Source organism: Zootoca vivipara, chromosome 10 (assembly GCF_963506605.1).
Source record: "Zootoca vivipara chromosome 10, rZooViv1.1, whole genome shotgun sequence".
Taxonomy (NCBI): domain Eukaryota; kingdom Metazoa; phylum Chordata; class Lepidosauria; order Squamata; family Lacertidae; genus Zootoca; species Zootoca vivipara.
Genome location: NC_083285.1, coordinates 71,197,202 through 71,220,104, shown reverse-complemented (window position 1 = coordinate 71,220,104; position 22,903 = coordinate 71,197,202). Strand labels below are relative to the sequence as shown.

At 53.3% G+C, this 22,903-nt stretch overlaps 1 protein-coding gene across 1 annotated transcript in view; it reads right to left on the bottom strand.

Moving 5' to 3' along the window:
* The window catches only part of SND1 (staphylococcal nuclease and tudor domain containing 1), a 241,695-nt gene that overhangs the window by 95,056 nt on the left and 123,736 nt on the right, over nucleotides 1–22,903 (bottom strand). Inside the window, exons 13-15 of the mRNA XM_060279344.1 lie at nucleotides 19,865–19,975; nucleotides 14,970–15,042; nucleotides 1,738–1,879 (exon numbers count right to left, since the gene is read on the bottom strand). Of these exons, the coding sequence (XP_060135327.1) occupies nucleotides 1,738–1,879; nucleotides 14,970–15,042; nucleotides 19,865–19,975 (326 nt within the window). The remainder of the gene's footprint in view (nucleotides 1–1,737; nucleotides 1,880–14,969; nucleotides 15,043–19,864; nucleotides 19,976–22,903) is intronic.

Genomic DNA, 22,903 nt, shown 5'->3' with positions numbered 1-22,903 from the left:
TGGGCAAGGCAGCGGTGGGGAGGGCAGCAGAGCCACTCCTCAGGCCCTCCCTGGCTGCCCGGCACACCCAAATCTCTGGGCTTTGGTGAAGATCTGGGAGAGGGGGCTGCGCCAGCACCCCTCCCTAAGAGTGCCCGACACACAGACACTCGCGCAAGCCTTTGCCCGTATCCGACAGGAGCCCTACCAGGGAGTGGGGGAGAGAGGGGCCACTTTTGCCCCGGCCAGGCTCCACACCACAGGTCTTGCCCTTGCCGAGGAGCGCAGGAAGACCCAGAAGGGATTGTGCCTCAGCCAGGAGCAAGGGCACTCCACCCACAGACCTGGGGGCCAGAGGCAAGGCTGGCAAGGGGGTGGCAGCTGCTCTCGGGCACTCGCTTCCACTTTGCACGTCACACGACACCAAGTTGCAATTTCAGACAATGAGGGAGAGAGAAAAGAACTACAGCCATACATTGGAAGTCAAACGGAATCCGTCCCGTAGGTTCGTTCGACTTCCAAAACGTTCAGAAACCAAAGCGCGGCTTCTGATTGGCTGCAGGAAGCTCCTGCAGCCAATCGGAAGCCGCGCCGGACATTCGGCTTCCGAAAATCATTCGAAAACTGGAACACTCACTTCCGAGTTTGGATCGTTCAGGAGCCGGTGTGTTCAGGAGCCAAGGCGTTTGAGATCCAAGGTATGGCTGGACAGGTTTGCTCCTGCTCTCCCTCAAGGCTTGCTTGGGAGAGTCAGACCACGAGCGAAGGGGCTGCCATTGGCCCTTCAGGCAGCGAGAGCTTGGCTTCCTGCTCCATGCAAAGGAGACCCCCCCCCTCCATGCACCCCAGAGAGAGGGGCTGGCTGGGGGCAGCTGTGCAGGCAGGCTCTTCCTCAAGGAGCCCACATCGTGGCAAACGTCGACACGACAGAAACCAAACTGTTCCGCAGGGAATGCGCACGCAGAGGCATGCACGGCCCTCCCTCCCTCCTGCTGAGCTCGGAATCCCATAGAATCCCATAGAATCGTGGAACGGTGGAGTCGGAAGGGACCCCCAAGAGTCATCTGGTGCAACATATCCCACATCCCGAGACCAAAAAGAGCTTTCCACAAGGAGAACGAAGATCTGCAAAAGGCCTCCCGTTTTGCACAAGTCCTTTATTTATTTGCAGGATTTCTTCCGCAAATCTGAAGGCAGCCCTCTTTAGGGAAGCTTTTACTATTTGATTTTAACTTATTACACTGACCGTGGCAAAGTTTCTTTCAGAGGTCGCAAGGAACAGAGACCATCACGCTCTAGACATAACAAAATGACGACCTCGGTCTCTTTCGCCTGTTGTTTGGTCCTTTTAACTGTATCTTGTTTTGAAACTGTTTTGTGGGTCTATGGACTGCAATAGAGATATTTGATTTGATTTGTATTTTAATATTTTGCTGGAAGCCGCCCAGAGGGGCTGGGGAAACCCCGCAAGATGGGCGGGGTATATCATCATCATCATCATCATCATCATCATCATCACCTGCTCTGACTTGGTGCACAAAGGAGGCTGAACCCCTAGGACCAAACCCACGACCCCACCCCGCTCAGTCTTGGGCCTGACCCACCCCAAACCTGACAAATGCACCGAACACACCTTTCTGCGCCAACATGTATACCCCTTGCCCCCAGAGTAATTTGCCAAGAGGCGGCCTGCAGGGGAGAGAGAGAGAGGGACCCCCCCACCCCTCCACACACACACCCCAGCGATGAGGGTCTCACCTGCAAGCAGGAAGGTGATAAGGCAAGTTTCCTTGGGCATGTAGAGCTTGAGGCGGGAGCCACTGAAGACGTACTCCACCACGGCCTCCGAGCGGCCAGCCCGCTGCAGGAAGGGGAGGAACTGCTTGGCCTTCTGGGTGTCCTGCAAGGAGAGAGGAGAAGAGAAGGAGCCCTCAGCGGCAGCTTGGCACAGGCCCTCCCCACCCACAGGGCCAAGACCCTGCACCCCTGCTCTGCCCAGAAGCATGGCGGGTGACAGGCTCTGGCCTGCCCCGTCGCCTGGGGGCTCTGAATCCCTGGGTCCTGGCTCAGCACGGGGGGCTAGGGTCCCTCTGGGGCAGACCAGACCAGACAGCAGGGCTGTCTAGATCAGCTTTGTTGTGTATTGAGTCAAAGGATTTTATATCTGTATTATTATTGTCTGTATTTGCATTAGGATAAAGTAACTGCCTTTTGGTTCCAGAGGGTACAGCTACTATTGGTTCATTTAAGCTGCTGTATTTGGATCCTCTGTCTTATTGGTTTCCTCCAAAAGGCAGCACTGGGATTGCTTGATATTGTTCCCTCCAAAATGTATCCCTTCCTAGCTAGTCCCCTGTCCCTATAAATGTAGCTTTCCTCTCCTCAGTCTTCAGTCTTGTTCACTTTAATAAAGAGCTGTTACTAGAGAACTGTCTCCAGCATGTTATGTCAAGAGAGCTGAAATCACAAACCCCACGTCACAACAACTGGCGACGAGGATGGGATCCGGAATGCTGAGGAGCGGTTAAACACAGCCCTGCCTCAGAGTCCGGATTGCAGCTGAGAACAAGACTCACTGGCCAGCTGAGAAGACGACCCTGCCCGCTAGGACAATGGAGAGTCCAAGGGTATTGGAGCCCTTCCAGCCATCAGAGCCCCACACCTGGGAAGACTACGTCGAACGCTTCGAGTTCTTTGCAGTGGCTCAAGGGATCACCGATGCCAGCAAAAGAAGGGCCACATTCCTGAGCTACTGTGGGCCCGAGACCTTCAAGCTGGCCAAGGCATTACTTGCTCCAGCAAAGCTGAGTGAGACATCTCTCAAAGATATTCTTGCCTGCCTAACAAGCCACTTGGCGCCTACTGAGACCAAGATGGCCCGGCGGATGGAGTTCCATAAGAGGCAGCAGCATGCTGGGGAGTCTGTATCCACATTTCTGGCTGAACTCCGGAAGCTCGCTCAGCACTGCGGCTTCCAAAATCTGGAAGAGACTCTCCTGGATCGGTTTATTGGTGGTCTGAGCAGCAAGAAAGCCAGAAGACGCATCGTGGCTAAAGAAGAGGTTACCCTTGCTTCAGCCTTGAAAGAGGCCACCGCCACGGAGAATTATGAAAGAGAGGAGCTTGATGCCAGTCGCAAGGCCACTAAGCCACAGATAGAAGTTGCGCATGCCATGGACGAGCTAGAGGCTACTCCGAGCCAGAGCCCAGTCCGTGGGGTCGAGTTGGTGCGTCAGGCCTGCACAGTGCACAAAGATCGCCGAGGCAGTTGCCCAGGTTGTGGCGGAAACCATGAGCGGAAGAGTTGTCGTTTCAGGGATGCTATGTGCCGGACGTGCGGAAAGACAGGTCACATCGCCAGGGTCTGTAGATCGGCGGCGTCGGGAGCAACAGGAGCACCTAGACTGGAGCATCGCAGACCGCCCACAGCAACTCGTTTTCTAAAGGACTGCCACTACGTAACGGAGATCAACGGGAGGGCCGTGCAGTTTCCAGCGCAAGGCAAGGCACACGTCAAGGTGAAGATTGAGGGTCAGCAGTGCGACATGGAGGTGGACTCCGGATCTGCATTCACCATCGTGTCGGACCAGACCGCGAAGACATTCTTCCCCAGGGGTAAGTTGCCCCCTCTGGAGCCCTTCCCGGCAACCTTGCAGTCGTACTCAGCAGGCCGCATCCATGTTATGGGAATGTGTGCCGTGAGAGTACAGTTCCGGGACAAACAGGCTGTACTCAAACTGGTGATTGCGAAGGGCAGTCGCCCCAGTCTCCTGGGCACTGACTGGTTCCCCGCCCTGGGACTGAGTATCTCAGGGCTTAATTCAATCCAAACCTGCCCTGAGATGAGCGAGGCATTATGCAAGGAATTTGCTGGTCTCTTTAATGGAAAACTGGGTTGTTATAAAGGGCCCCCAGTTGACTTCGAGTTGGACCCCGGTGTGGCCCCAATCCGACTCAAACCAAGGCGAGTGCCATTTGCACTGCAACCCAAGATCGAGGCAGAGCTGGATAAATTGGTCAAGCAGGGAGTTCTCTCACCCGTGGACTCTGCTAAGTGGGAGACTCCAATCGTCACGCCCCTTAAAGCAAATGGGGAAGTCAGGATATGTGCAGATTACAAATGTACTATCAATAAGGCACTCAGGGGAAACTCATACCCCATTCCAGTCGTATCACATCTGTTGGCTAAACTGGCTGGGGGCAAGGTGTTCGCCAAAATTGACCTGGCACAAGCTTACCAACAGCTGCCAGTAACCCCACAATCAGCGGAAGCACAGACTATTGTCACACATAAAGGGGCGTTCAGAGTTAACAGATTACAGTTCGGAGTTTGTGTGGCCCCAGGGATTTTTCAAGGGCTCATGGAACGCCTGTTAAGAGGTCTGCCGGGGGTCTTGCCATTTTTTGATGACGTTTTGATTGCTGGAAAAGACCCACAGGAACTGGTTGCGCGTGTCCGTGCAGTGTTGCTCAAGTTCAAGGAGGTGGGGTTGCAACTGAAAAAAGAAAAATGCAGTTTTGGGGTGCCAACTGTGGATTTCTTGGGGTTTAAAATTGATGCATCAGGCATCCACCCCACAGATGCTAAGATTAAGGCCATCATCGAGGCACCACGACCACAGAACAAGACGGAGTTGCAGTCATTCCTGGGACTTATTAACTTTTATCATTCGTTCTTACCCCAGAAAGCTTCGGTAGCTGAACCATTACATAGACTATTGCAGAAAAAGAATGTGTGGCGATGGGGGCGGGAGCAGCAGAAGGCTTTTGACTCCTTGCGAGGAATGCTGAGTAGCAGGAGCGTCCTTGCTCATTATGATGAGTCAAAGCCGCTGGTCCTGGCATGTGATGCCTCTCAATACGGTCTGGGGGCTGTGCTGAGTCATAGGGAACCGGATGGGTCGGAAAAGCCCATCTCTTTCTATTCCCGTACGTTGTCGCCCACAGAGTGCAACTATGCTCAAATTGATAAAGAGGCACTGGCTATTGTGTCCGGAATCAAAAGGTTCTATGATTATTTGTACGGTCGCCATTTCTCCATTGAAACGGACCACAAACCACTGTTAGGGTTGTTCAACCCAAACAAACAAACGCCACAAATTCTCTCCCCCAGAATGTTGCGTTGGTCAATATTCCTGAATGGGTTCCAGTACACCTTGACCCATGTGCCGGGGAAACAGTTGTGCCATGCTGATGCGCTGAGTCGATTGCCCCTTCCTGGCGGGAGCAATGAGGATCCTGCTCCGGCGGAGCACATTATGATGCTAGAAACACTTCCGGGGGCTCCTGTAACAGCTACGGATATAGCTGAGAAAACTAGGAAAGATGCTGTTCTCTCCCGTGTGCTCACTTGGGTGGGGAGGGGGTGGCCAGGTGGTCCGCATGAAGAAAAATTCAGGCCTTATGCGACAAGGCAGCACGAATTGTCCATGCATAAGGGTTGTCTCCTATGGGGAGATAGGGTGATCATCCCAGCACCACTGAGAAACAGGGTTCTTGAGACGCTTCACATGGGACACCCGGGAATGGTCAGGATGAAGTCGCTAGCCCGATGTTATGTGTGGTGGCCTGGAATGGACCAGAACATAGAACAATGGGTACGAACATGCAAGGCATGCCAAGAGGTGCGGCCAGAAGTGGCCAGAGCACCAGTCCACTGGTGGGAGCAGTCCAGGACTCCCTGGAGCCGGCTGCACATAGATTTTGCTGGGCCATTCCAAGGGAAGGTCTTTTTGGTTATCGTTGATGCATATTCCAAATGGTTAGAAGTGGCGATGGTCCCTAGCATGGCATCAGCTGCCGTAATCAAGGTGTTGAGGCAGCTGTTTGCTACCCACGGGTTACCTGAGACCATTGTATCAGATAATGGGGCAGCTTTTGTATCCCAAGAATTCAGGGCATTCTTGGCTGATAACTTTATAAGAGGGGTCACATCCGCGCCCTTTCACCCATCCTCCAATGGGCAGGCTGAGCGCATGGTAAGAACAGCCAAAGAATCCATTGCGCGCTTAATGGAGGGTAACTGGTCGGCTCGCATTGCGCGAATGTTATTTTTGCAGCATGCGACGCCGTGTACTGCGACGGGCAAGTCGCCAGCCGAGCTGCTCTTAGGTAGAAGACTGGTAACGGTGCTGGATTATGTCCACCCAGATAAAATGCCAAACCGTAATTCAAGAGCAACCCCCCAGGCTGAGACTGACACAACAAGGTATCTCGCCCCTGAAGATCTGGTCTGGGTGAGGAACTATTCACGAGGTCTGCGGTGGGTGGCCGGTGTGATCACCCGGGCTAGTGGACCTGTGTCCTATTATGTGACCTTGGAAAATGGGCAAGTTTGGAAGAGACATATAGATCAGCTGAGGCGCCGGGCGCTCAGCAGGGAGGAGTCAGATAATTCATCCCTGGCTAATGACGCACAGCTGCGAGACCAGAGTGAAAATGGTCCAGAGGTGCAGTCACCAGGGGCTTCAGCAAATGAACCAGGGTCTGCTAGTCCTCAGGATGACGAGGTACAGGTCGGGGACCCTGAGATGTCTGGGACTCCATCTGTTCCTGATGAAACCCCTATAGCAGCCCCTCCACCACAGGTAACACCCAATCCAGAACCTGCAACACCTGTTGTCAGGAGATCAGGTAGAAGTTGTAGGACCCCACAGTACCTGAGGGATTACGTCTGCTGTGCTCACTAGGGGGGGAGGGGTGTTGTGTATTGAGTCAAAGGATTTTATATCTGTATTATTATTGTCTGTATTTGCATTAGGATAAAGTAACTGCCTTTTGGTTCCAGAGGGTACAGCTACTATTGGTTCATTTAAGCTGCTGTATTTGGATCCTCTGTCTTATTGGTTTCCTCCAAAAGGCAGCACTGTGATTGCTTGATATTGTTCCCTCCAAAATGTATCCCTTCCTAGCTAGTCCCCTGTCCCTATAAATGTAGCTTTCCTCTCCTCAGTCTTCAGTCTTGTTCACTTTAATAAAGAGCTGTTACTAGAGAACTGTCTCCAGCATGTTATGTCAAGAGAGCTGAAATCACAAACCCCACGTCACAACAAGCTTGGCCTGCGCCGGTTGCTGTCCAGGGCTTTCAGTGGGGGGGGGTCACTCCCAGCTCATCCGGGAGGCATTGCCAGGGACCCTCTTCTGCATGCCAAGCAGCTGCGCCCCTGCTGCCCGGAAGCTCAGAAGTTCTAACTGCTGCTGCAGCTCCTAGAAGCAAGTTCCTAAGGCTGTAAGGAGCTGCCCTCAAGGGAGGGGACAGAGAGTTCAACGAAGGAACATAGAAGCATAGAATTGTAGAGCTAGGGGGACCAGGGGGGTCCGCTAGTCCAACCCTTCATAGAATCATAGAGTTGGAAGAGACCACAAGGGTCATCGAGTCCAACCCCCTGCCAAGCAGGAAACACCATCAAAGCATTCTTGACATATGCCTGTCAAGCCTCTGCTTAAAGACCTCCAAAGAAGGAGACTCCAACACACTCCTTGGCAGCAAATTCCACTGCCAAACAGCTCTTACTGTCAGGAAGTTCAAGGCAGGAAGCACAGCCAAATCACAGCGCCTCAGCCCCCCCGTTCCAGGGCTGGCGCGGCCTCATCTGCCAGGGCAGGGAGGGGAGCTGCTTCTGCCAGTCCCACCCAGACGCCCTAGCAGGACGAAAGATGCAAAGAGGTGGAGGGAACCTTCTATCCTAGGTGGCGGACTTGTAAAAGGGTAAAAGAGTACTGGGAAAAAATCCATAATGAAATGAAAAAAATGTTTAAGTACCGGTACTTTAAAAAAACTAAAAAACTAAAAACAAGAGTCCTTTTCATTAGGGATAATTCAGGCAGAAATTCCCAGGTGTCAGAAAAGGCTCTTTAGGTATGCCACTACTGCGGCCCGTGTTTTGTTAGCCCCCAAATGGAAGAAGAATGGCAACTGAAACCGATGGAATCTGCACAGCTCGCAGAATAAGAGAAAAAGAAGAAGATACATTTAACGAAGATCGGAAAACTTTTATTGAAATATATGGGAAATAATTGTGTACACCTGAAAACGTTGGCAGCATTAAGATAAATTCAACAGTGCAAGTAAGTTTTGATATACGGTATATAATAATGGAATAGTGCATTGTATAGGTTTTGTGAAATACGCAAGGATTGATGATATGTAAAATGAGCCATGGAAAGAGAAGAAGGGAAGTCATTGATATTTTAAGGATGTTTAAATGAGTACGTATTTAAAATTGTAAAACAGAAAATTCAATAATACACACACACACACACACACACACACACACACACACACACACCCTAAACTTTTTGTGAATCTAAGCTTGGCCTCATTTAGGGGCAGTATTTCAATATGAGTAGGAAAACGAGAGCACCCCAAAATTGGGGGCCACTGCGTCTGGGTCCAGGCTGGGACTTGGAAAGGCCTCATCCAGCCTGGCTCTGCACACTGGCTGGCTGGGGGACTTAATGATAAACTGCAGCTCAAACTCTGCAGCCTGGAATGTTTCCCCACAAAGATGGAGAGTCACCAGAGGCTGATTTATTCCCCCCAAGAGTGTGTGTGTGTGTGTGTGTGTGAGAGAGAGAGAGAGAGAGAGAGAGAGAGAGAGAGAGAGAGAGAGATGGATGATGTGCTGGGGAGGGGGGGCCCGGCCAGAGCGCCTCGGCTCCACAGCCAGCCAGGTGGCCTTTTATTTTGCTCTCGCCTTAATTTAGAAAAATGAACTGCAAAAGGGGCAGCCAAGGAGGAGAAACTTGCTGCAGCCAAGGAAACTTTGCCGAGCGCCTGCCTCCCGCTCACCCTGGAGCTGCCTGACTAGACTAGCAAAGCCATCGATTGCCCGCATCTCTCCAGCAGCTGAGGCCTGGCACTGAGGAGGAGGAGGAGGAGGAGGAGGAGGAGGAGGAGGAGGAGGAGGAGAAGGCAGCTGCCTCGGGAGGAGAGCAGAGGTCGGGCTGGGCTGGCCGGTAGGGAGGCCATGATTCAATGGGGAGGGAGGGAGGAGGAACAGGAACCAAAGAATGTAAGGGGAGCCTGCAGGATCAGGCCCATGGCCCATCTAGTCCAGCATTCTCACAGCAGCCAAGCAGGTGCCCCCAAGGGAAACCGCCAAGCAGGATCTGAGTGCGAGAGCAACCGTCCCCTCCTGCATTCAAAGGAATTGGCGCTTCCAACTGGGGGGTCACCCTGGCAAGGAGTCATCGAGGAGGAGGAGGAGGAAGGCAAGCCTGGAGGGTGGGCCGACCTTTCTTATGGGGGCATTTCTTGAGATCCAGGGAAAGGGAATGGCAGGGGGGCAGGCAAACCATCGCCCTTGCTGCATTTGAGAACCAAGTGAAAGGCAGGTGTCTATTTCGCCTGCTGGCTTGTGCAGAACGACCCCCCCCTTTGTTTGCAGAAGGACCACCCCCACCTTTGGCATCCCCATGGGGAAGACTCAAGGACGCCACCCACACCCTGTCCAATGCCTGGACATGGAAGATTGAGGAATGGGCCTGGGGGACGGGACTTTTCCAAGGCAACTCCATAAGTAATAATAATAATAATAATAATAATAATAATAATAATATAGTAATTTATTACTTATACCCCGCCCATCTGGCCAGGCCTCCCCAGCCACTCTGGGTGGCTTCCCACAGAATATCAAAGCGCTACAAAACATCAAACAAATAAGCAGCGCAGGAGACAAAGAAGGACCCCCACCCCAGCAAGCAGAGGCGGACCAAAAGGTGCGCCCCTCACAAGGCTGCCGGCAGCAGCACGCCTTCATATCGCTTTGGCACAGCCTCCCCCCCTCCTCGCCCCAGACAGGGTCTCCAGCCCCCAAGGCGGCTCCTCTGCCCAGGAAGCTTGTGGCTGTCCCACCTCTTCCCGAAACAGCGGATGGCAGGACTTGGCAGGAAGCAAAAGGCACCAGCGCTGTGCTTTGCTGCTACACAGCTCTGCAAGGAGGTGAGAAGAGCCTCCTGGATCAGGCCCGTGACCCAACCGGTCCAGCCTCCTCACAAGGCAGGATCTGGGCGCAAGAGCCCTTTGCTTCCAGCAAGTGCCGTTCCAAACAGCGGCACCTCCAGTCGGGAAGGGCAGAGCGGAGCCACCCTGGCTGGCAGCCCTCGACAGCCCTCCCCTCCTCCATGAGTTTCTCCGGTCCTCCTCTCAATCCACCCCTGCCTCCTGTGGGAGGGAGTTCCGCAGCTTAACAACACGCTGCCTGAAGGGCGGCTTTCTTTTCTCAGTCCTTGCCCCTTGCCAGCTGGGCCCAGCTTGGCAGAGCTTCTGCAGCACCCAGGCATCTCCACTGCCCACTTGAAGTCCTGGAGAGGCGACTCCAACAGTAGCTGCATGGCCTGAAGATGAATCCCAAGTTACTCTGACTGAACTGGCCGGCGCTAATCCACCTTGGCCTGGGATGCCCTGAATCTCTGGGTACAGGGATGGAGGCCAAAGCACAAGAGCCTGTCCCTAGCTGCTCCCATCAGAGTGCTGCTCGGTGGAGGAGGCCGGAGGGCCAGGCAGGGGCTCCTTCAGAGGGGAAGGGCTCCCTCCCAGCAGCCACAGCGGTGCCCAGCCTGAAGCTGTGCTTGAGCATACTGGGCTATATGGACAAGCTGGGAGGTGGGCAGAGCAGGACAAACCAGAGGCTGCAGGGTCTGGAAACCAAGCCTGATGAGGAACGGTCGAAGGAGCTGGGCTTGTTTAGTCTGGATAAGGAGAGGCTAAAAAGAGCGCTGGGGCCATCATCAGATAGCTTAAGGGCTGCCACATGGGAAATGGAGCACATTTATGCTTAGGGAGCTGGGTATGTTTAGCCTGGAGAAGAGAAGGTTAAGGGGTGATATGATAGCCATGTTCAAATATATGAAAGGATGTCATATAGAGGAGGGAGAAAGGTTGTTTTCTGCTGCTCCAGAGAAGCGGACACGGAGCAACGGATTCAAGCTACAAGAAAGAAGATTCCACCTAAACATTAGGAAGAACTTCCTGACAGTAAGAGCTGTTCGGCAGTGGAATTTGCTGCCAAGGAGTGTGGTGGAGTCTCCTTCTCTGCAGGTCTTTAAGCAGAGGCTTGACAGGCATATGTCAAGAATGCTTTGATGGTGTTTCCTGCTCGGCAGGGGGTTGGACTGGATGGCCCTTGTGGTCTCTTCCAACTCTATGATTCTATGATTCTATGTTTTCCTGCTCTGGAGGGCAGAGCCTGAACTTGTGGGTTCAAATGACAAGAAAGGAGATTCAGACTAAACATCAGGCGGTTAATATCTGTTTGACAGTAGAACAGAGCTGGTAGACTCTCCTTCCTTGGAGGTTTTCAAGCAGAGGTTGGGTGGCCGTCCGTCATGGATGCTTTAGGCGAGTTTCCTGCATTGCAGGGGGTTGGACTAGATGACCTCTGGGGTACTAGCCCTATGATTCCAAGATTCAGATTCCCGGCCAAGAAAGAGAGAGCAAGGCGGAGAAAAGCCAGGGACGGCTGCTATTATTTTAAAAACCTCCCCAGCGTTAATTATCTCTGAATGGAAAGGAAATTATGCATAAATAGAATGGAGAAAAATAGAATCATAACTCTACTTTTATGTGAAGCGTTGCCAATTATGCAAAATTATGCAAGGACTTTGTGGAAGGACAGGCAGGCGGGTGCGGCGAACGAGCTCTCCCCCCCCCCAACCCGTCACTCTGCGATTGTGGCTCTCGCAAGCCCCATAATGGGACGCAGCGTTGGAAGCGGGGAGGGAAGCGGACGCAGATTTGTCTTACATGACTTAAATTATTTAGTAAATTACTCCCGAGCAGGATTACATGCCTTGGAGGGGAGAGGGATCAGCCAAGACAGGCAGCGGAAGGAGAAGGCGAAGGGGAGGGATAGCAGTCTAGGGTCTCTCTTGCAAGCCTCAGGGGCTCGACCTGTGATTTGGGGGGGGGGGCAGCGGCATTGATAGGGCTCAGAAGCCCCCCCCCCCTCTTTCTCTGTTCTTGGCAGGCTGCGCAAACGTGCTCAGCTGCAAGACGGCGTCAGGTGACAACGCGGCACATTTAATCAGGTGCCTCCAGGCACCAGTCGGAATTAGATCACTTGCCCGCCGCGCAGGTTTCGAACCGCTTAGCCGCAGCCGCCTCATCTGCACAGCCAAGCTGCTCAAATGCAATCAAGGTGCCTTAATGAGGAGGCGCAGGAGACCAGGAGGGGGGCGGGGGGGGCAGAGTCGACTTCCGCAGCTCCGTCGCCAGCTCTGCGGCCTGGCAGGCTCTGCTCGGAGAATCCTTTCTGCGGAGGGCACTGGGCCCAGAGAGGAGGCCTCTCTTTCAGGGACGTTGCGCCAGTCACCTGCCCGCTGGCCACCTTCCCCAAGGGCCTCGGAGGAGGTGGGGATGCCAGGGCTGAGCCAGGCACCGGCAGGGCTGCCAGGAATCCGGCTGGCAAAGGCTCAGAGCCGCTGAGGGAAGCGGGGGCAGAGACAGGAGCATCTTGGCCCATCTGCGGCTGCAAGCGGGGACATGCCTGGCACAGTAAGCGAAAGGCCAAACGAATCCAGCTCCACATGTCGGTGACAAGGAGATAAGGCAGGCCTGCTAGATCAGGCCCAGGGTCTGCCTCGTCCAGAATCCTGTTCTCACAGAGTCACCAACCAAGTGCCCATTCTGCCCACCTGTGATTCTCAGCCGCTGGGATTCAGAGGCATAATCTCTCCGGCCACCCTGGCTGGCAGCCATCGAGAACCCTCTCCTTCTCCATGAAATTGTCTAATTCTCTTTTAGAGCCATCCAAGCTGGCTGCCGTCACCACCTCTTGTGGCAAGGAGTTCCACAGGGTAACTGCACAAAGAAGTTCTTTCTTTTCTGTCTTGAATCCAGCTTCATTGGGCGTCCAGGAGTTCCAGGGTTATGAGAGAGGAAGGAAACCCTTTTCCCTCTCCACTTTCTCCAGGCCAGGCATCATTTTATAGGTTTCTATCACGTTGCCTCTTCCTCGCCTCTTCTCTAAACTGTGAAGTCCCAAACCCTGGGACCTTTCTTCACCGGGCAGGTTTTCCCCCCACACACACACACACACCCCACCCCCGATCAATTTGGGTGTCCTTTCCTGAATCTTTTCCAACTCAGCAATATTCCTTTCGAGGCGAGTCAACCGGAAAGGGCCATGGGATTCCAGAGCCTTTTCTAACGGCACCATGAGATTGACGGTTTTATTGTCAATTCTCTTCCTGATGCTCCCCAGCATGGAATTGGGCTTTTCCCAGCTGCATCGCCTTCGTGGAGCTATCTCCTGCAATCGCAAGGTGTCGTCTCCCTGGTCTGTCGGTGCCACCAAGCGTATATGTGAAATTAAGATTTTAATTTTTTTTTTTGCTCCAACACCATCACTTCACAAGGATTTACTGCCCATCCACTTTGTTTGGAAGCTCTTGGCAATCTCTTTTTGTTCCAGCAACCTGGAATGATCCGCTGTCACCTCCCTGCTCCTCATTCTAGATCCTGTAGCAACAAGCAAAGAAGCGCAGGGCCCAACGGCGGTCCTGGGGGGACCCCACTTCCTACTTCTCTCCCTTTGGAGAACCGCCCAGTTACTACTCCTGCTCTTTGCTCCCGGAAGCTTTGCCCTCTCCTTTTGTAAAATGATTTTTATTTGGTTTTAGAAAATATAAACTTACAAGAAAGTCAATTAAAAATCCATAGGAAGAGACTGCTCTGAATCGCAAGACTTCCCCCTCCCGTCCATGGGTCCTCATGTCAAGAATTACAACTGCATATCAAACCTTTATGCACATAGCTTTTGTCACTTTACAAGTGTGATTAGAATCCTGCCAACGTTTCCATCTGCTTACAATGGTCTCCTAAATAAATTATAATTTTCCCCCATTCTCTTTTTAATGTTCTTGTCTTCTTGGTCCCTGAGCTTCCCAGTTGACTTTGCCATTTTGGCACAGTCCACCCGCTTGCTTTGCCATTCTTCTCTGGCCGGGGCTGTCTCCTCCTTCATCTGTGCGGCCGTTGCCACATACATGAAAAGAAGCGTTGCCCATTCCTGACCCGCAAGAGGCTCTCTTCCTCTCTTCCCTTGACTTTCTCGGGAGCCTGTCGCAAGGCTGCTTGCAGAGAGCTCTGCAAAACTTCCAAGTCCGCTGTGGCAACCAGGTCGCCCCTATCGCCAGGGCGTCCAGCTCCCCCCCAAGGATGCCAATCTCGGCAGCCCAAGTCCAGAAGCAGCGCAAATGTCCCCATGGGGCCCTGGCTGGATCCGGAAGGGCAGTTTTGCTCCTGAGGGCCTGAGTTTGCAGCTGTGTGGAGAACTTTTCCTGTCCTCTCAGTCAGGGGGACAACGGCTGCTAAGGAGTCTTCCCTCCGAGCAGTGTCAGGTCAATGGCCAATGAAAAGCCTATCGCTTTCCCAGCATGCATCTCTCTCTCTCAATCTCTCTCTCTCTCTCTTTCCACCATGGGTAGGCACCCTAAGGCCCGGGGGCCGGATCTGGCCCAATCGCCTTCTAAATCTGGCCTGCGGACGGTCCGGGAATCAGCGTGTTTTTGCATGAGTAGAATGTGTCCTTTTATTTAAAATGCATCTCTGGGTTATTTGTGGGGCGTAGGAATTCATTCATTTTTCCCCCAAAATATAGTCCGGCCCCCCACAAGGTCTGAGAGACAGTGGACCGGCCCCCGGTGTGTGCTCTCTACACACACACACACACACACACACACAGTGCAGGAGCTGATCTGCACCACTTAGGCAGAGTTTCTAAGGGAGACCTCAGTCAGTAGAGCAGGAGACTCTGGGTTCTGGGAGACTCAGTAGAGCAGGAGATCTCAGGGTTCTGGGTTCGAGCCCCACGTTGGGCAAAATATTCCTGCACTGCAGGGGGTTGGACTAGAAGACCCTCGGGGGTCCCTTCCAACTCTGCAATTCTGTGATTTTACACATTGCCCTTCTTTTTAAAAACAAAAAACAAGCACGCAATGACACTGGTGGGCTCTGCTCCTCTGCAGGGCGACTCTGCTTTCCTTACCCCAGAGATGTCGGCCACCCGGTGGATCGGGACCTCCTTCTTGCTGTGCAGTCCTTTCCCATTCTTTATCGCCCTGTTGGGAGGGGAAGCATTCAGATGATCAAAGGAGCCAGAGGGGCAGGCCAAGGCCAGGAGGAATCCCCTTCCGCTTGGGGGGGGGGGGGGCTTGTTGACCCCGAGAAGCAACCCTGGATCTCACTCAAAGGGCTTTTCCCTCCATACCTGGAGCAGGGAGACTCAGAAGTAGCCAGAAATTCTTCCTGGCCATAATGGCACAAAAGATTGAAATGCAAAACATGCAATGAGCAGTTCGATTCTCAGGGAAACCGGGTCTCTCTCTCAAATGAAGTGTCGTCTCCTGCAACCTCTCTGGCCCCAGGCAAAAGGGTCACCCCCCTCTCCAAAACGCTCCCCAACTCTGGGTTTTGAAAAACCTTCCTTGGAGGTTTTTAAGCAGCGGTCAGATGGCCACCTGTCAGGGAGGCTTTGGCCGCAATTCCTGCATTCAGAGGCCCAGCTAGTCCAGCATCCTGTTCTCAACCATTGCCTCTGCGAGACCAGCAAGCAGGATCCAACCACAAGAGCAGCCCTCTCTCCTCTCCCCTCTGGTGGTTTCCAGCAACTGACTGGGGAGGGAAGAGCACAGCAATCCTGACTAGTGGCCACTGGGAGCCCCCTCCTCATCTGGGAATTTGCCCCCTCCTCTTTTAAAGCCACCCAAGTTGGTGGCCACCCCTGCCTCTGCGGTTTAACTCTGCGCCTCCTTTGATCTGTCCCAAACGGTCCCATGATCGGTTTCCTCGGATGTCCACGAGTCCTGGTGTGATGAGGCAGGGAGAGAAGCTTCTGCCCCCCCCTCCCCGTCTTCCTGCACCTTCCTCCTGCAGCTCTCCTGCCCCACAGGGACCCCCCCTTCTCCTAAGAGAGGCTCCCCAAAAGCTCTCCCCTCTCTCGCCCTCTCTTGCAGGAGCACCATCTCAGGAATCTTTGGGGGGGGGGGAGAGAGCAGAGGGATTTCCAATTTGCAGGCAGGCTGTTCCTCCTACAGCTTCTTCACAATCACGGCCAGCTGCTAACCTTTTCCTTTTAATTGCATTTCCCTCTTCCTATCAAACCTCCCTGAAGCCGAGGAGATGCCACCGCCTGCCTGCTTGCAATCTGAAAGGCGCCATCAGGCTCCGAGACAAGCAGCCCCCCACTCCTGCCCTCCCCCCACGCCCCTAGAAACAGACACACACCCTATCCCCTCCATCCTGCTTGCTCTCTGCTGCACCTTGGGATCCTCCCAAAGGAAGAGCGTTACGATGGGAAGAGCTGTTTTGACCGGGGAAAGGTCCCTTTGAAGCCTACAGTTCTATGATTCTATGGCCTTCCCTGGCTGTTCTTCAGCAAAGGTCAAGTGGCCCTCTGTCAAGGGATTCTTCTGCTCTGATTCCTGCATCGCAGGGGGTTGGACTAGATGACCCCCGTGGCCCCTTCCAGCTCTGCAATTCTCCGAGCCCGGCTCTCCCTCGGCTCCCGCTGGGCCTGCTCAATGGCTGCTCCCGTGCCGGGGCCTGCCGTTTGTTCAGCCGAGCCGAGGCAGACAATACAATCCGGAGGGAGAGCCAGGGATCCCGCCGGGCCTTTGTGGAGAAGTCATTGAGCAGGTTTGCTCTGCTCCAAAGGGCTGGCCGGCCGGCCTGCTGAATCCGGCCGCGGTTAAATGGGGCACCGGCAGCCGGGTGCTTGCAGGAAGCCAGCCGGCACAATGCTGGGTTCAGGGGGGGGGGGCATTCAAGCCGGCCGGCCTTCCCGTCTTTTGGAATACTGGACAAGAAAATGCACTTAAGAAGGGACAACAGAGGACGTCATCTCAGCAGAAGAAGGAAGGGGGAGAGAGGCAAGGTGACAGTCAAGGGCACTCAGTGAGCCCTGCAGCAGCAGCAGGATGAGGCCCGAGGGGCCCTCTTCTCGCAGTGGCCAACCAGGAGCCCCGATGGGAAGAAGCCTGCATGCAGGATCCAAGCACAGGAGCAGCCCCCTCTCTCCTGAGCCCGGAAGCCCAGCAGAGGCCGGCTACAGCCAACGCTGAGCTCATTTGGGCAGCTTCCATGCCAACAGCATCGCTCGCATCCTGGGCTGCTTTGCACTGTGGTCGTCTTCCTCTGCCAGAGACGTGCCCAAGAGGAAGAGAAGGCGCACAAGGTCTGTGGAGGCAGCAGGATAGAGCCCTGGGGTGAGGCGCAGAGAGCAGGCGGCTGAGGGACCAGCTCTCTTACCCGAGACCCCGGCACTCTTCGCACGCTCTGACTGAGGTCCACAAACTTGCTCATCCCCTATGCTCAGGCGCAAGGCGAGGCTCTCTGAAAACGGCAGGAGGGGAGAGCTGCTCTTGCGCTCAAATCCTGCTTGCAGGTTTCCCATAATGGGAAGGCGGTTGCCCACTGGGAAAACAGGATGCTGGACTAGACGGGCATCGTGTTGGCACTCTGGCCACGGGAAGGCCACGCTCCCAAACGCTGAGCAAGTGCTTTCGCCTTCCTGCATCAGGCTGGCAGCCTGGCCCACAGGAGGAGCCAAGGGGGCCACATCCTGCCCCTCGCCTGGCCCCGCCCTGGCTGCTCAGCAGCTGGGCTCCTCCTCCCTTTCTGCAAAACCTCCCACCCCTCATGGCTGCTTCCTTGGCGGGCACGGTGGCTCTGCACTCTCCTGCCGGAGGAACATCCATTAGGGCTGGAGCCCCCGCTGTGCGGTAGGGCCGGCCTGGTAATTGGCTTCGCGGGCCCACCCGCTCCCCAGCGCCAGCCGTGCCGCTTTGCCGCCTTTGCTCTTTTCCGCGATCGGCTGAGGCGCCCGCTTCTCTGCTGCAGCTATGCAAGTTTGCAGCCCAGCTGTCACCGAAAAGGCTCGGCTAATTGGTAGCCGACAGACTCTTAATAAGGGGTAGGGGGAGATTCACGGCCCCCTGCATGTCACTTGACAAGGACTTGCCACACTGCTGGCTGCAAGAACGGGCTCTCCGGCAGAGGCGGGCAAGGGGCTACGGAGGGTCCGATCTCTCCTCGCCCCCCGCCCCAAAAGAGCAAAAGACAAGGCAGAGCAGCTACAACCGAGAGACCTTGCCAGGCTGGTCTGAGGGGCCCCCAGAGAACCCTGACGCCCACCCCACTCACCCCTAGTCCAGCCTGTGATGCCACTCACCCACCCCAGCCCTCTCCCAGGAAAAGCCAAGGGGTCCTTCTCCTGCAGCAAAGCTGCCCCACAGGAGAGGGCTCTGCTCTGCCCTCCACAGTTGGAGGCAGTTGATCCTTCTGCCCCACGGGAGAGAAGAGGGATCCCGAGTTCAAGTCCTGATTGTGGGTTTCTTCCATAACGAGCCGCTGGCCTGATCCTGCAGCCTCTCTTCTTACGCTTCTGTGGCCGTGTGCCAAGAGCGGCCAGCAAGGAGCACTTAGTAAAAAGAGGCCCCCTCTATGAACACCCGCCATTCTTGACGGACAGCTCCCAGGAGCCGGCAGGCAGAGGGGTGCTCAGGACTGGCAGAGGATTTTCATTGCCTTGTATTAGAGAATCATAGAACCCGAGGATTGTAGAGCTGGAAGGGGCCCTGAGGGCCATCTAGTCCAACCCCCTGCAATGCAGGAATCTCAGCTGAAGCATCCGTGACAGGCGGCCATCCAAGCTCCGCTGAAAAACCTCCAAGGAAGGGCAGTCGACCACCTTCCGAGGGAGACTGCTGGGTGGATCTCACCCTCAGAAAGTTCTTTAGTCGGAATCTCCTTTCTTGTAACCTGAAGCCACGGGAACAAGCTTGTTCCCTCTTCCATGGGGGCAGCCCTTGAGATATTGGAAGGTGGCTATCCTATCTCCTCTCAGTCTCCACACTCCACCACACTCCTTGGTAGCAAATTCCACTGCCGAACAGCTCTTACTGTCAGGAAGTTCTTCCTAATGTTCAGGTGGAATCTTCAAGAAAGAAGATTCCACCTGAACATTAGGAAGAACTTCCTGACAGTAAGAGCTGTTCGGCAGTGGAATTTGCTACCAAGGAGTGTAGTGGAGTCTCCTTCTTTGGAGGTCTTTAAGCAGAGGCTTGACAGGCATATGTCAAGAATGCTTTGATGGTGTTTCCTGCTTGGCAGGGGGTTGGACTGGATGGCCCTTCTGGTCTCTTCCAACTCTATGATTCTATGATTCTATGATTCCTCTTCTCCAGGCAAAGAAGAGATTGAGTGGCCAGCAGGCGGCATAAAAATAAAGGATCCTGCAACATAACAGATTTCCTGACGCTGGGCTGCATCACACGCCCACATCCCAACCAAGCTAGCCCCACGGCTCAGGGCCTCCTCTGACACAGCCGCCACCCTCCCCAGCTGGCCTGCCCCAAGGAACAAGCCTCCGTTGCAGCCGGCCTCCGCAAAGGTGACCTCTGCTCCTCTGCCTCCCAAGAGCGGCAGAATTCACCCTCGGCCCTCCCAGGGACCTGCGACACAGCTGGTGGCCGGAGCCATGGAACAGCCTGTCCCTCGGCACCAGGGAGGGAGGTGTGGCCCCTTGCCAGCAGCTGGCAGCCGCCTGGGCATGGATCAGAGCCCAAAGAGGCTCCCTGCCACCTCCGCTGCCACCCTGGGAAGCGGATGGAAGACCCCCTGACTCCCGGGCCAGGTGGGGCTGCCCCTTCCTACCCATTCCCTGTCCCCACCCCCCTTCGTGAAGGAGCTGTGCCCGCCACGGGTGAGGTCCAGTGAGCATAGCCCCATTGCCCAGCAGTCCTGAAAAGGCCCCAAAAGGGGTTCGCTCTCTCTCCCTCTCTCTCGCCCCACCCAGCCCTTTCCAGGCACTGCCTTGCTGCTGCTCCCCCCCCCCATCGCTCCTTGGCCCCCTTCTCTCCTGCGCTTCCCCCCCCAACTCACCGAGCCTCAGCCGCCAGCAGCTCGTCGTAGTGCGAGGACCGCTGGTCATCGTCCTGTCGGTAGCGGATGACAGAGGCCAGGCCCTTGCTGACCAAGGCTTCGGCGATGTTGCTGCAAGACAGGAAGAGGAGGAGAGGGCGTGAGCTTGAATCACAGAATTGTAGGGTTGGAAGGGACACCCAGGAGCCATCTAGCCCAACCCGTTGCAACGCAGGAATGATACAGGTGAACTCAGAAAATTAGAATATCATCAAAAAGTGCATTTATTTCAGTAATGCAATTTAAAAGGTGAAGCCAATATATGAGATAGATGCATGACATGCAAAGCTCTCAGCAGCATCGGCTGGGCCTGGAAAAAGGACCCTGGCCAGGTGCTCCTCCAAACCGTGGAGGAGAAAGGGCCCCCCTAGCTGGCTGCTATTTGATGCCCGTGCCTTCCTCTTGCTCCTCTCCTGTCATAGAATCATAGAGTTGGAAGAGACCACAAGGGCCATCCAGTCCAACCCCCTGCCAAGCAGGAAACACCATCAAAGCATTCTTGACATATGCCTGTCAAGCCTCTGCTTAAAGACCTCCAAAGAAGGAGACTCCACCACACTCCTTGGCAGCAAATTCCACTGCCAAACAGCTCTTACTGTCAGGAAGTTCTTCCTAATGTTGAGGTGGAATCTTCTTTCTTGAAGTTTGAATCCATTGCTCCGTGTCCGCTTCTCTAGAGCAGCAGAAAACAACCTTTCTCCCTCCTCTATATGACATCCTTTGATATATTTGAACACGGCTATCATATCACCCCTTAACCTGCTCTTCTCCAGGCTAAACATACCCAGCTCCCTAAGCCGTTCCTCATAAGGCATCGTTTCCAGGCCTTTGACCATTTTGGTTGCCCTCTTCTGGACACATTCCAGCTTGTCAGTATCCTTCTTGAACTGTGGTGCCCAGAACTGGACACAGTACTCCAGGTGAGGTCTGACCAGAGCAGAATACAGTGGTACTATTACTTCCCTTGATCTAGATGCTATACTCCTATTGATGCAGCCCAGAATTGCATTGGCTTTTTGAGCTGCTGCATCACACTGCTGACTCATGTCAAGTTTGTGGTCTACCAAGACTCCTAGATCCTTTTCACATGTACTGCTCTCAAGCCAGGTGTCTCCCATCCTGTATTTGTGCCTTTCCTTTTTTTTGCCCAAGTGTAGTACTTTACATTTCTCCTTGTTAAAATTCATCTTGTTTGCTTTGGCCCAGTTGTCTAATCTGTTCAGGTCATTCTGAAGTGTGATCCTGTCCTCTGGGGTATTAGCCACCCCTCCCAATTTGGTGTCATCTGCAAACTTGCTCAGGATGCCCTCAAGCCCATCATCCAAGTCATTGATAAAGATGTTGAATAAGACTGGGCCCAAGACAGAACCCTGTGGCACCCCATTAGTCACTACTCTCCAGGCTGAGGAGGACAAATAAAGTCAAGCCTTTATTTGTTGTAATTGTAATTATTTGTCATTAGGCAGGTCAATTATAAATGGAATGTAATTAATGAAATGTAATAGCGATGTTTATTTTTGTATTATTGTAACTATTTGTTATTACAGTGGAATTCCCAAAAGAAAGCATTTGTAATAATTAAAAGAAAAAGAAAAAAATATGTTGCATTACTGAAATAAATGCACTTTTCGACGGTATTCTAATTTTCCGAGTTCCACCTGTACATCAAGAATCCATGACAGAGGGCCACCCCACCTCCGATTAAAAACCTCCAACAGAACAGAGTCCACCTTCTTTGAAGGGCAGCCATTTCACTGTTCTTCCTAATATTTAGTCCTTACAATCTGGATCCACTGGCACAGGATCTCCACTCTGGAGCGGTAGAAAACAAGCTTGCTTGAGGCAGGCAGGATGTCCCCTTGACCCAAACCCAATCTCTAACATGGCAGCTGATTCAGCCGGAGAAGGGTGAGGCCCACAGCCTCCACCCCCTGACCCTGCAGAGACCAGGCCTTGCCACCCCTCCCTCCCTCCCTCCCTGCCTGCCTGCGAGGTGGGCCTTGGGGTGCTGAGCTTATGGAGGGGCTCTGCAGCAATTCTTGAGTTCCTACACCAACGATTTAGGAACTTTCACCACGTTGAAATAGAAGAAGAAGAAGAAGAAGAAGAAGAAGAAGAAGAAGAAGAAGAAGAAGAAGAAGAAGAAGAAGAAGAAGAAGAAGAAGAAGAAACTTTTATTTGCATCCCGCCCTCTCCAACCGAGATTGGGCTCAGGGCGGCTAACATCAAATATATAACCTTGGTATAAAATCAAACAATAATTAAATTACCTCCTAAAAACAAGCCAGGATCAAACTAAGTCAAGTCTTACTGCCTCTGCATTTTCTTTCTCAATGCTGAATGGAATAACACATGAATCTGACCTTTGGTAAATTTGTAAGTAAACCTTTTTTTTTTAAATTTGCCAAATGTGCAATCTTTTTCTCTCCAAGGGAAGAGGGGAACTTTCAAAGGAACTCAAATGATGTATTTTAAAGGTCTAACAGCCTCTATTTCCAGGTTTACTATGCTGCATATTTTGCTATTTTAAATCTCTGCTGGGGTTCTCTCACCAGAGAGTACTTACCCCAGACCTGGATCTTGGCATGCGGGAATTTTCCTTTCGATACCCTTTTCCTTGAAACAACACCTCCCTTCCTAAACTTTGCAATGGTTTCGTGAGCCAAACAAAGTTATTAAATTATTATTTATTTATTTATTTATTTATACCCCACCCATCTGGCTGGGTTTTCCCAGCCACTCTGGGCAGCTTCCAACAAAAGATTAAAAACAGAATAAAACATCAAACATTAAAAACTTCCCTAAACAGGGCTGCCTTCAGATGTCTTCTAAAAGTCAGATAGTTATTTATTTCCTCAACATCTGATGGGAGGGCATTCCACAGGGTGGGTGCCACTACCAAGAAGGCACTCTCCCTGGTTCCCTGTAAGCTCACTTCTTGCAGTGAGGGAACCACCAGAAGGCCCTAGGAGCTGGACTTCCGTGTCTGGGCAGAACGAT